Consider the following 13,680-nt stretch of genomic DNA (forward strand, 5'->3'; position numbering starts at 1 on the left):
AAGGGTTTGGAAACTGATCCTGACCCAAAAAAATGCAGATTGCTTGTATTCTGATGCCACTACAGGAACACACGTTAAGAGTAAAGTGACTCTATGCAAATAACATTGGATCTGAGTAAACAACCAACACAAAAAGTGTGTGTTGTAATGAGATCAGTGGTACAAGATTTACAGCACAAGATGTCAATCAAGTGCAACCCAAAACAGGGCAGAGTGGACACAGTAAACCTATCTTGGACCAGTACTAGCATTAGTGCCATCTGTTTTCACCTCCAGGCTGTGAATGAGAAGGGAGAAGGACGAAGACGGAAACCGATCCCAGGAGATACAAACAGATCCCTACTGTCTTCACCAATATACAGAATGGGGAAAACAGATACAGGCCAATCAATGCATGTTGGTTTTTGTTTCTTCACCAATTGAGAACTTAAAACTGTTTCAAGGAAGCGAATACATGCAGGGATGTAACTGAAAACAGCCATGACTCTTGCATGAGTGTGATTGGTGAAGTGCACTGCTGAAACAGCTACGGACAAGCCTGGAAATATATTCAAGTTAGTAATTAAGGATTAAAAGATGCGGTGTGTGCGGATTAACCCGGCTATGAACCGCCACAGGGTGCGCAGTTCAAAGCAAAGTCCAACATCTTCATTTCCCACAATTTATTACAAAAAAAAGACAACCTTTTCTTTCTCTCGTTTAACATTTCATATACATTGTATTTATATATTTGTGTTTCTATGAGTGATAAAAGTTCACATCATTGGAAAAAAAAACAACCTGGATACAGAGCAAACAATAACAAAGACAACACAGTCAATCCTCTCCAAGATGAACACTGGACAATAATCAACATGGGTTTACATACAAGTACATCATTTGTTATCCAAGTGTGTGAGTGTTCGACACAGACAATGGATGCAATAAAAAGGGTCAAATTTAAACCATTTCCACATATTAAAAATCTAAATATTTTTTAGAAGCATCATCTTTAATCCAACATTCTTCTATATTACAAACTTCCCCCCAAAAATGATTGTATAACACAGATGGTTGGATCTCGTTGGCTAAGATCCACACGTTTCTCACAAACAAGAGAACAAATAAACTTTTTGGGAATTCTCACATGTAGATCAGATTGTTTTTAGCTCTGTTCATTCCATTTTAATCCTGAAGACCCTGATCAAACCAATAATTAAATACCAATCGGAATAGGGCAATAGAGACGTCAAAAGTTTCAAAACAACAAGAAAATACTCAGGAAGCATTTCAATGAAATCAGACATTCCTACCACATCTCTTCATTTTAAAATAATCAAGGAAAACTGTTAATCAACAAATAAAGAATGGCTTTAAAAGTACACTATTCCTGCTTGTTAATTATTGCTGTGAGATGTATTTTCTTTATATTTATTTTACAAAAGGAGTACAAAAAGCCCATACTTGGTACAGGGTAATGCAGAGCGAGGGACAGAAGAATATGAAGCAAGTCAGAAACCCTACAACTGTGATATAGTTGTCATTGATCCTGTACGCATCAATGTAACATACATACACACATGCATACTGTATATATGTTTAAGTAGGCAAAGAAAAATAGATTGTATACATTTCCAACGAGCACCTAGACAAACAGTGTGCAGCCACCGTCACACTGTGTCTGTTGTTATTGAAGGACATCATTCATTGAAGAAAAACCTCACTTGTTCCTCAAGAGGATAAACTAAATATTTAAAACGTAAAGGTGAAGCCACCAATGTACATATGAAACTGTACTCAGTATAATCTACCCATTGTAGAAGCGCTCCATGAAAGCGGTGCAGAACCATGCAGAGACATGCTGTGGATTTCAAACTGTGAGTCGGGTTGGCACAGACAGTGGTGTTGGCGTGCAACAGCTGAGATATTACAAAATAAAAATAAAATCACCAAAGCTGTAAATCCCTGCAATTTCCTGAGAGTTTAAATCAACGATATATCGATTAGTCTAAATGCTAAATGGTGGAACAGCAAAAATACCAGTCATCAATGCCTGAGAAAGTCTAGGAACATCTAAAAGGCTGTTGTTTTTGTGTGTGTGTGTGTGTGTATACGCTTACTTCCTGCGTTTGTTTACCAGAGTGTTTTTGTCCAGTCTATTCAAGTGTGGTTGGGTGATTGTGCGTTTTTATATATTTATGTTTATATATATATATTTATCTCACATATCTACAACATAGGTTGTTGACCTTTGGGCAGTGCTAGCTAGAGAGTTCTCTTACAATGGCTGGAATATTTTCTTTTTGTCAGTAGCAAATCCTTGATTTTCCTCCCCTTGATATCTTCAGTCAGATATATCGCTCCGTCTTTAACTGGCTTGTGGCAGTGCAATTTAAGCCATGCAAAGCAAGGGGAGAGTACTACTCGCAGGAAGAAAAGAGGAGCAGAAGAGCAATAAGAGCTATATAATATAAAAACTAGTGAGGGCAAAATCACTCAAGAAGAGAAAGGGGTAGACCGACAGATAAGTGTGGAGCAGGTCATTGGTCGAACGAAGGGTAGATAGGGATCTCAAAGTCATCGCCGTTGAAGTTGGCAGGCTGGTCCAGCATGGACAACACGTCCTGAATCAGATTAGAGATAAAGAGACTCACTTTAAGAGACAGAGACAGGGAGAATCAAAAGGTGCTTGAGAGAGGGATCAGGCCTGTTCACTCACAGGAAACATGTCTTGTTGGTTGCCCTGAGCATGAGGATGCTGCTGCTCTACATTACTCTGAGAGTGCTGATGGCCCCCCCACTGGGGCCACACGGCCTCCGCCGCTCGAGGGGGGAACTGTGACCCTGACTGAGCGCCGTCTGGAATAAAGCACAGAGGCGTGAGAGGACGCACCGGTTTAACAGAGAATCCGAGTCACAAATGTTACAGAAACCTACCGTAACCGTTGGTGTTGAGGCTGCCGCGCGTATTAAGCGGCGGGTAGTTTGCATTGTTGGTGGGAGTGGGAGCAGCTCCTGTGGGCATCTGGCCAAAAGAGTTGGAAGAGCCACCGCCATATCCTCCTATGGGAGCAAACTGTGGAGACATGATCTTTGCTGCCTGCGGCGCCACCTGCTGGAGGAACAGGCACATACTCACTATTGACAGGCAGTGGTGGATAAGGGGCACAGAGATTACTTCAAAGTATCAACATGGTAAAGAAGAGATTAACATAAAAAACAAGTGCAATACTTTTGAAAAGGTACTAAGGTACTTTCCACCACTGTAGATAGACAGCTTGATTACTTGGATAAACGCATGCAAAAATCACTACATAGAGAATCTCTAGTATATTTAATTGGTGAATAAAGATCGATTAAAAAGCAAGACAAAGTCACAAAGTAAATCGTGCTTACCTGGTTATTAAATTGAGCTTGTGGCCTGACTCCAGCGGCAGCTCCAGGCCAGCCCCCTGCTGGGCCTCCATGCAGGGGGCTGCTGGTGCTGGAAGGCGTCACTGACTGCGGGCCTCCGTTCTGGCGAGACATCTGAGCGAGCATCTGCCCCGCCGAGTGTGCTGGCTGCGCCATCTGTGGAGCCATGGTGACCGGCCTGCAGACAAAAGTGAGGGGAGGAAGAGCTCTGTTACCTGGCTGCCAGTTACTGAGACTGAGTGCCATATAAAGGGTTATCATTCAATACTGCAAGCTAAAACAGTCGTCAAATAGACATAGAAACCACTTCTTATGGAAGCCTTCAACCCGAAAAAGGTATAAAACAATTAAGAAAAGTTGTGTAAAAGAGTAAACACTAGGAACACTGTCATGCAGCATCTGTACCGACTTCAAGCCTTTGTTCTCTCATACCCTTTATATACTGCACTTGTTAAAAGCAGGCTATTATACAATAAGGTGTCCCTGCTATCTTCGCTTTGATAGGCGAAACCTTCAGACAAGCAAATCAGTTAATAGGTTACATTAATCCGTCAGTTCATACCCGCTGCTCTGAATATTCATGTAGTTTACATTAGATAACAATTCAAGTGCTTAAGTTCTTTAACATTTGAACAAAAGACAGAAAAATAACCTAGAAAACTATTTTGATTCTCTTATATTCAGTTTATTAAACTGAATATCTTTGGGTTTTTGACTGAGAAATCAAGACATCTGAAACTAAGAGCACATGTTTCACTATATTCTGCAACTCTATAAAAACAAATAATGAATCAAAATAATAATTTGTAGATGAATTGATGATCTGCAGTCGCAGCCCTAATCCCAATATCTTCAGATGTTAACGTACTTTGCTAAGAATCTACCTGACAGTGCTACAAAGTTGGTCTGCAGGAAAACACTTGCACAGGCATGTACTGTTCAACACAAGAAGACTGCCCACCTGTACGCATCGTTGGAACGACCAGCAGCGAAGTTATTGACTGCAGGGTAGATCTGAGTGGCGGGGGTGGAGGTGGAAGGCAGGACCTTGGTCTGATCGGGGCCTTGGAAGAGGGAAGGGTAGAGATCGGGCTTCTCCAGGCTCTTGTGATCGGGCCCGGCTGCGGTCACTGGCTGCACCGGCATCTGAGGACCACCAAACTCACTCAGTCAGGCAGCACTGCCTTTAAGACTCAAAGGGGAAACAATGACCCGACTGAAATGTTCATATTGATCTTAATTTGTAAAAATAACCACGGCATAAACAGATAGAGTGAAATACAACTAGGAAAAGTTTGGGTCATAAAAGCTCTAAAACAACGTATAGCAGAAAGGGTTAACTGAGGTCAAGCATGAACAACAGGAAGTCAGTTGCGATAATGAGTCAACATCCGGTTCTGTTTTCCTGCTGAGCGAAACTAACATCCTGCCACTGTTTCCATAAAACTGCCTGACCAGACACTTCAGCAAAATCCTGATCCAGATCTCTGCTTGGATCAAAACTGCACAGGAACGCGGATGATTCAACACTGACTGTTAAATGTTCATGATGGAATGATAACTGTTCATTCATGTGTCACCCATGGGTGCGTGGCCTAACCTGTGAGAGGGTGATCGGTCCGGCCTCATACATTCCGTCTCTGGCTCCACCTCCCTCCAGCTCCGCCTGCTGCTGTAGCTGCCTGAAAAGGGAAACGGAGAGAGCGAGAGAGCAAGAGAGAGGGTCTAAAATAGCTTCATTTCCATTTTCATGCCCCTCCACTGTTGAGTGAGAAAGCCCAAACACCTGCTGTCAAAATAGCACTCAACCCGCCACCAGTCACCAAGGCAACAAAAAAGAGAACGAGGTGAGAAGAGTAAGACAGAGAAACAAAAGGTTCTTTATACAAACACGTAGCGCTAACATGCTACACCACCTGTGTTAAACCCTCCATATTTCTACCAACTATTGCATGCTTCTTATTTCAGAGATGCACCGACGGCTTCTGTCTGACCCGCACATTTAGATCTTATTTCTATTCAAGAAATCAAAATGACAGCATACACAAACAATGTGTTGCTCTTTTAGAGGAGAAGGGTTTCTAATTAGTCAGAATTTTCAAAATTAGAATGTTTTTTTCTGCTAAATGGAACCACAACACAGGTCCTACTTGTTTTTAAGGCTTATTTTGGACTTGCATGTTTTCAATTCTGAGCTTTATTTATTCTTCACTCTGGGTGTGTGGGTGTGTGTTTGTGTGTGTGTGTGTGTGTGACGTAAAACCATCACGCAGCACAAATTCATTGGACAATCTATCGACGCATCTCTACTGTCTTTGTAACACTACAGGGGAACGGAGACAAATGAGAAGCATCCCCCCGAGTGGAAAAGGAAACAAACACAGAAGGAGTGTTTGCTCTAAACAGCAGCTCTCTCCCAGGAAGAAACAACCCCTCTTCTCCCATGCAGGGGGAGGCTAGTCGGGCCTGGTCTCACCTGGCAGCCATTTGCCCCGGACTGAGCATTACTGAAGGGCAGCTTGGGCTGCCCTGGCCCAGGGAGGGGGGCAGCGAACCCCCTGGGGAGGAGATGGGGGTGAGGGGGTCCTGAGTCGAGTTTCTACTGGCCCCACAATCAGAGATGGGCAGAGGAGAGGGGGAGAGGGATCAGTGGGGGGCTTATTAAAGGGGTTGTGGTAATAGCGTGAGAGGAAGTGGGGGTGGAGGGAAGCATTCAGACAGAGGGATCTTTCACAACAGTGACATTTCAAAACATCAATGGTTTCATTATGGGCTGTATTATTTCATTGTGTAACAATGTTACAGTCAGCAGTATTGATCAAATCAACATGTGACTCACTTGACATTAACATTGGTGCAGATGATGTACTCGATCTCCTCGGAGAACGGGTTCTGGAAGGTGAAGAAGCTGGTTCTCATCAGGTTCCACTCTCTTGATTTGGAGCGAAACCGAAACATGACTGAGAGGACCTGGCCCTTCAGTTTCACCACCTGCGGACAAAGCGAGCACAACAGACACAATCTGCTGTTTTCATTGAGCATATCTTTCATTTTCGTCCTACATTACCAAAGTTCACTGCAGGAGCATTTGTGTTTATTCAAGAGGCAGAATTCATCTGGTTCACTACAGCAGAGCGAATGCTCTTGTTCAAGCTGAAGACGCAAAGTGCAATGCTTTTGAGTTTGTGTGAGGTCAATTTAAATAACTGTATCCAAACATATTTCAAACGCCTACAGAAACAGAGGGGATGTTCAAAGTCACCAGGGAACTACAAAACAGAACTGAAGGCCAGTTGCTGAGCATTGCACACCATAATGGCTTAGCTTTGGAAAGTGCCCAGGATAGATTTAAAAAGGTCCTTGGAGTAAATTTGTTGACACATTTATTCATATTTTCCTTAATCCTGTTAAGTGCTTGTACATGTGGTACTACAAACACAACAAGAAACACTGAAGTAACAACTGAGTCCTCAAGAAGCTGCAGATATTCAGTCCTACCTGTTGGAAGCCGTCTCGCAGTAAGCCCTGGTCTTCAGCGTGGACGAGCTCGAGAATATTCTTCCCCAATAATTCCTGCAACACGCAGCACAAAAAAACAACAACATTAGTTTAGAAAAGTTAGCACAAAGATTGTTGGAGGATGCATTCCCTCTGACATTCCTCCGGCTGAGTCTTACCTGGGGCTGATAGCCGACAGCGGCCACACAGCGGTGATCAACGAAAGTGAACATGCCCTGGCAGTTATGGCGCGAGATGAACTCCACCGGAACACTGATGCTGTTGATGTCTGTGTCACTCGGGCAACAAGTCACCTAAAGGAAAAAAAGGATTAGAAACTGTAGCAGGAGCATTATCACCATATTATGCTAGATATTAGTGATGCGCGGGTTAAGGATTTTTAACCCCCGCACCAACCCAACCCATCGTGACAGCCAATCCGCACCGCCCGACCCGCAAAATTACGCTCTGATTTTTTAACCCAACCCGACCCAACCCGCGAAAATGGGAGAAAAAAAAAAAAAAAGATACCAATGAGTTTACGTCGTGATTTGCCAAACGGTAGGCCTATTAACGAGGGGTTTTGCTCACCTTGTACTGCTGTTTGATTGTCCCAAACTTTTATATGATGCATTACTTTAGGCATTCACGGAATCTCAATCATGGAACGGCAAAATGTTCCAAACAACATAGTTTTATTCTTAACACACAGCAGTGCACGCACGCACACACAACAGGCGGTCGCATTATAAAGCCAGAGAACATCAACCATAATGTAGCATAAACAAAACTGTCAAATGATTGGCTATGGAACACTCGCATTTTCTCCGCAATTTGAAGACGAAAAGAAAAGAAACTCACACAATACCGTAACATGGTAGGCTACATATCTCATTTGCGAGCCTATAATATTAGGCCACCTTCCCACTATGATGCAGGCTATTATTTTCGCTAAACAAATGATTGACAGGAGGCATAGCTCGCAGCTTGCTGCTGCCTTCTGACGTGCTGCCTGTGTGCGGTGCATGAGACGGAGCGGGAAGAGAGGGAGAAAACCCCATTTTATCCTTACACAAAAGACAAGCATATGAACGGATACATATAACTATAATAGCTGGAATAATTGCGATTTTTACCCGACCCGCCCGCTACCCGCATTTTCCACGGAAAAAACAACCCGGCCCGCCCGACCCACGGGCTAGCCCGCGGGACCCACGGGTTTTGGGCCAGCCCGTGCATCACTACTAGATATAAACAAACATGCTAAAAAGGGAAATACTTAGGCTTAATTTGGCATGAATCACATGTATTTATATTTGTGTATGATTAAATTGTATATGGTTAGCTTTCTATCAGCTAATACTGTGGATTGTGACCAGACTAAACTGCATTTAGGTAGAATTTCATCTTCAAACGGATAAATGTCTCTTCGAAAATGCAATGTTCTCTTAGATTGATGATGATACTACTGCAGTTTGTTAAAGATGCATACACATCTGAGGATGGGATGTAACGATCTCACCAATTAGTAATTTGGGCATATCGACACACGAGGCGCCCTTCATACCTGTAATCTCCCAATAGCGACCAGACAGCAGCGACTGCCCTGAGTGTTGTCTGAGTCATCGTCTGCCAGAGAAACTCCTAAAACATGAACATGCAGAAAGTGTGTTACCATGAACAAGGAATAACTTATTAAAAGGATTATCAAAGTGTGATTTTACAGGTCTCAGCAATATAATGAAGCAAATCTGCCAGTGTATGTAAAGTGAGTGGTTTTACCTGTAGGGGGCCAGGACTTGATGTATCCTGTACAGTGGACCACTACATACTGGGGCTCCCCTTCCTTAGCTGTAGCCAAACTGTTCCTGAGGCGACGGAATAAATGATCAAACACACACTAAATTAAATCAGTCCTGTTACCATGACATATGCTAAATGAGGCTTAGTGCATTGTATTGCTCCCTAGATACTAGGGGTTGCTTATTATGTGCATAGGTATCACAATTAAATAAACAAACAAAAAACTGTTGTGTTTTGGTCACCGGTTTCTATTCCTCAGGAAGTTCAGTCTGTTCATGGACAATGGTTCCACAGGACAAGAGCCACACCTGCAAATACACACAGGCCGCCACAGGGACAGTTATGCATCCAAATTGATAGAAATAATGAAATGGATAGCTAGCTGTAGTTTGAATCACACCTCATTCTGCAGATGAATGATCGTCGGGCTCCCATACTCATTCTGGCTGACGACTGCTGGCCTTCCTTCTTCACTGTTCCCGTCTTCAAGTCCAACAACCGCCCTTTAAAAGCAAAGACAGAATGGACTCAACCCTGGGAGTAATGTTGTGACCGTGCACCAACTGTTTTATATCGACAAAAGCTTTTGAGATGAATAGTGATTGCAAATTGTTGTACCTGTGCTGTTATTCTCTGCAGTAGAGAGCTGCTCTCTGAGCTTTTCCGTGTCGTCTGGGTGGAGCTGATCGTACAGGGATGACCCCAGCCATTCAGATTGAGCCTGGTTGAGGACGGGTGTCAGGGAGTCAGAGACGTAAACAATGCGACCGGTCTCACATGACACCACGAACAGGAAGCCGTCGGCGGCCTCCAAGATGAGGTGCTTCAGCTCCTATAGATAGATGGAAGACGAGTCATAGAGTAGGAATTCTCAGTGAGTGGTTTTCCATTTTTTGTGATTAACACACTTTCTCCACGTTTATAACACCCTATACTGGGTATAAACACCTCCAGCTGCTTCAAAAACACCACCTTTCAACTGCCACACACTAACAGGGACATGCACAGGTATTACACGGGGCGGTCTGGCAGCAATCTAACAAAACTGAGGAGTTAAAATCATTCAAAATATGTAATAAAGAAAATAAGTGTATTGAACCAGATTAACCACTTTATTCAGATTAAAAGGATATTTGTTTGAGGATTTATATTTGTATATATTAGGGTGATGATATCATGAAATACATTCAAAGTTTTCTCCAAAAGCCTCAGGAGAAGTTTTGAATGTAAAAAAAAGGACCACTATTGGCTACAGCCCTGTATCATTTATTTTACACATTTCTTTGCACATATTTCGCTTTCTGCACTACAGGTTGTCTCAGTACCTGTACATGTGTTAAAGATAAAATTGAATCTAATCAAACCTTATCTTTGCAGCACGGTCACTGTCAGTGCTGTTTACACTGTGGACCTGGAGAGGGTTGTATACAGGAATGTGCTCCCTCTGTGATAGAGACACGAGTAACTTCTATGCAATTGTCAGCAAGGAGCCTCAGCAGGAGAGTGCAGGGCACAGGAGGTTCACTTACAGTAAATTACAGTCATTGTGTATTCATTAAGTTCTTTTTTGAGCAATGTACACGTTGACCAATAGCCTGAAGGAAAGACTGGTGAAAAAAATGTAGTTTACACTAGCAAGGTCAAAGTGCTACGCTTACTGCCTTTTCACTTGATTTCAATTGAGCTCACAGAGGTTTGTGTAAACAGCAGTGTGACTTTGAGACTTTTGTATTAAATAACTCCCCTCGTCTAAAATGGCTCTATAATCTGAACATACATTCAGCAAGTTTAAAGATCCGCCCCTGTTAATTCAACCCAACTTAGTAGACTTTCTTCTTACATTTCACATCTCAATATCTGTATTTCCCTGTCTCTGTCAGTTGCTCTCACCTGGTCAGTGAGAAAGGAAGGTTTGTACGATCCATCTGAGTTGGTGTTGCCACTTCCTCTCAGAGACTTCATATGAGACACGGCCATTCGCAGGATGGTTAGTTTGTCTGGTTTCCGTGCTAGTGCACTGCAGGTGGGCACCATGTCTGACAATTCTGTGATGTAGGCAGTCATTTTGTTTCTCCGCCGCCTCTCAATCTCACTGTGGTTCTCCCTGAAGAGAGGAGACGAGGGAGGAAGGAGGAGGTAGAGAGGATAGGAGGGATTGAGGTGGGGGAAACAGACGGGCAGGTGGACAACATGGAGTAGAGTTTAGAGTAAATGCTGCAATGCAAGTATGCCAATCGAAGAAGTGGTGGGTATGGGAGAAATAATGAACGCACAAAACTATAAAATAATATGTGTAAAAAATGATAGTGAGACAGCAAGAGAGACTGGTCTAGAAAAGCCAGTTGGAGTGACAAAAGAGAGCAAGTGCAGAAAGAGAAAGACCACTGAGAAGTCCTGAGAGGGGGAGAAACGAGACAGAAGGGACAGTTGCTCAAGGGGAAGGGATTACCAAAGTGAAAAAAGGTCCTTGAGTCACACACAGCTTAGCAGTTAGTTATGCATAAAACAGTGCTGGGCTGACACAGGCCGCCAGCTGGTTTGGGCAGAAAGGCAAAGCATTCTGACGGGCACCAAAACAGACACATAGAGCAGCAAAAAATGCGGGTCATTTTGTGCTGTCTAAATGGTAACACGGGGTTCCGACAGGACAGGACTTATTTGAGCATTCAATATTGATGTGGATACAAGCAGGAGAAGGAGCCTTCCAAAGTGGTACAGGCCATACCTGGCTTGTTTTTCTTTATCTGCAAAACCCTGATGTTCTTCAAAAAACCTGGAAATGAAACCAACCCACTAAAACACAGGCCCAAAAAATAACAAAATAAAAAGAACTGTAAGGGTACAACAAACACTTGGAAAGGAGAGGGAGAGCGGCACTACAGTAACTTTAGTATCAGTAATGTTGTTCCTCTACACCCACTCGACGTGCTTCTATTTCTCCTAATTCATCCTCCTACCTGGCAAAACGCTCTTTGTCATTTCCACCTCCTGAATCATCGTCACACCTAACAAAACAGAGAAAAACATTGCTTACTATCGAAACAGCTCACACAATCCCAACACTTGTTCTATGACTTCTTCTTGCTTTACAATGACAGGAAACCCCGAGACAAATGTACCTGAACAATTTGTTTCCTTCATCATCGTCATCAAAGTCTGGCCTGCAATAAGGAGAAGAGAGACACACGAGTAGTTTCACACAATACTTTTCACAAAAAATATGACTACAAGTGTAAAAATAAAAATAAACCAGTCAGCAAATTCTCACACAATACTGACAATAGCCGTGCCGCAAGAAGTATTCAGATATAAGATATAGAATAAGGAGAAAAACTCAAGGAAAGTAAAAGTACATGAAATAGTAATCGATTACAGCACTTGAGAAAATGTATTTAGGTTATTTCCACCACTTTATATCAGCATAATGTTAACACTACCACACAAACACTTACGATGCTCTTCTTTTGTTGGTCCCTTTTGGTACAACAGCCCCGCCACTTCCTTGGGGCCCACTTGCCCCCATACCCAGATTAGGGTCTGGTAACTCTATTTATAACACAGAGGCACAGAAAGACGAAATGTAGCAGGCTTGACAGGTGATTTCCTATTGAGCCCCAATCATTCAAAAAGGAAACTAAACATATTCTCATAAAAGCAGAATTAGGATTAACGAACACAATTGACAATGGTTTTATATCACAACCTCTGCATTCAACATTAAGTTAGCTGCATGACAAATATTCTTTCTTTGAGTGTATGTCTTGTAGAAATCTCACACAGCCACGACACAAAGCTAACGTCAAGGCTACATGCAGAAATCAATCATGTGAGCCACATTACCTAAAAACAGAAACCAAGCTAACCAACCACAGCTAACTTAGATTTTAGTTAATCTAATTTATCCATTCAACATATCACAGCAGTGCTTTTTTTTAACAGTCAAGTCGCTAATGTAGCAGGTTAGCATGCTAACACTTATGCAATAACCAGCTAGCCTTGCTGGGGCATTAGCTTAGCTACTAAGCTAACCTAGCTGATGCTGTCACGCTATCTTTAGAAAAGTGTCTCTTTAGCTACAAACGTCCATAACCGGTGTTAACATATGCAAATAAACCTCAGTAAGTGATTTAATGGTCGCTGCGACTTTTGTTGCACTTTACCTTGGTTTGACGAGGACATGTCCGTTTGGAATAACATAAACAAACAACTTCGGCTGCGGAAAAAAAATCCTCCGAAACCCCGCCCCTCCCCCTTGCTAGCAGGGTAGAGGCTAACAAGTGCCTCCCAGGTTTCCTCACGTATGAGTCTTTATTTTAACTTGTACATGCGCCAAGCGAACACTAAATCTATTCCGGGGAAAGCCGAGGCGATTTACAACCGAAGATAAAATAACGGTTTATGTCCTCTTTAATGTTTTCTCCCGGTTTAAACCCCCCTATATGTTCAAGATGGCGTTTCAGTCTGTTAGAGCAGTGGCTGTCTGCTGTTTTATTTTCTCTCTCTATTGGACATCGAGACAGATACACATGACGTGAATTGTTGGGAAATCCATGTTAAGCCCCGCCCCGCCGGAAGGGAGACGCAGGTCTGTAAAGTTAAAGCACCCCTGTTTACAGAGGTGCGAGCACATGTGACAGGCTGTGACTGGTAGTGGTGCAAGAAGAACGAACAGGTATTTTACTCACTTACTTTTTACTAAAAAAAACAACAACACCGTGTGAAAATGCCGCACAACAAGAAACAACCACACCTTAACAATCTTGCTGAAGTGAAAAATGAGAGAATTAGCATCAAGAAGTAGTTAAAAGCACCAGAATAAAAGTGCTCAAGAAGTAATCCCCATATGAGTTTTTATTAGAGTCTTTGCACTTATATCACCGAAAACAAAGGATATGGGTCTTATTTGCGACTGCTGATATGCATTAATAGTTTGCCATGCCTTTACCAGATGCAAAATTAAAATGATGCCTGGGAAATAATAGTTAT

General features: G+C 42.6%; 1 protein-coding gene across 5 annotated transcripts; it reads right to left on the minus strand.

Moving 5' to 3' along the window:
* Positions 1–647: 647 nt before the first annotated feature.
* Positions 648–13,180, minus strand: arnt (aryl hydrocarbon receptor nuclear translocator). Of its 5 annotated transcripts, none has more exons than XM_063879726.1 (20): positions 12,855–13,180; positions 12,147–12,240; positions 11,814–11,855; positions 11,652–11,699; positions 10,585–10,798; positions 9,313–9,526; positions 9,095–9,197; positions 8,937–9,002; positions 8,674–8,753; positions 8,459–8,535; positions 7,071–7,205; positions 6,892–6,966; positions 6,233–6,384; positions 5,870–5,992; positions 4,994–5,075; positions 4,355–4,539; positions 3,376–3,571; positions 2,917–3,094; positions 2,699–2,838; positions 648–2,603 (listed from the first exon to the last, which is right to left on the minus strand). In XM_063879726.1, exons 1-20 carry the CDS (start codon positions 12,889–12,891, stop codon positions 2,520–2,522), a joined length of 2,325 nt encoding a protein of 774 aa, XP_063735796.1. In that variant the 5' UTR covers positions 12,892–13,180; the 3' UTR covers positions 648–2,519. The 5 variants fall into 5 exon arrangements, with proteins under 5 accessions (XP_063735796.1, XP_063735795.1, XP_063735794.1 ...); XM_063879725.1 differs by having other exon boundaries at positions 2,917–3,091; positions 8,674–8,759; XM_063879724.1 differs by having other exon boundaries at positions 8,674–8,759.
* Between the last annotated feature and the right edge of the window lie 500 nt (positions 13,181–13,680).

The sequence above is a fragment of the Eleginops maclovinus genome, chromosome 3 (assembly GCF_036324505.1).
Source record: "Eleginops maclovinus isolate JMC-PN-2008 ecotype Puerto Natales chromosome 3, JC_Emac_rtc_rv5, whole genome shotgun sequence".
NCBI lineage: Eukaryota > Metazoa > Chordata > Actinopteri > Perciformes > Eleginopidae > Eleginops > Eleginops maclovinus.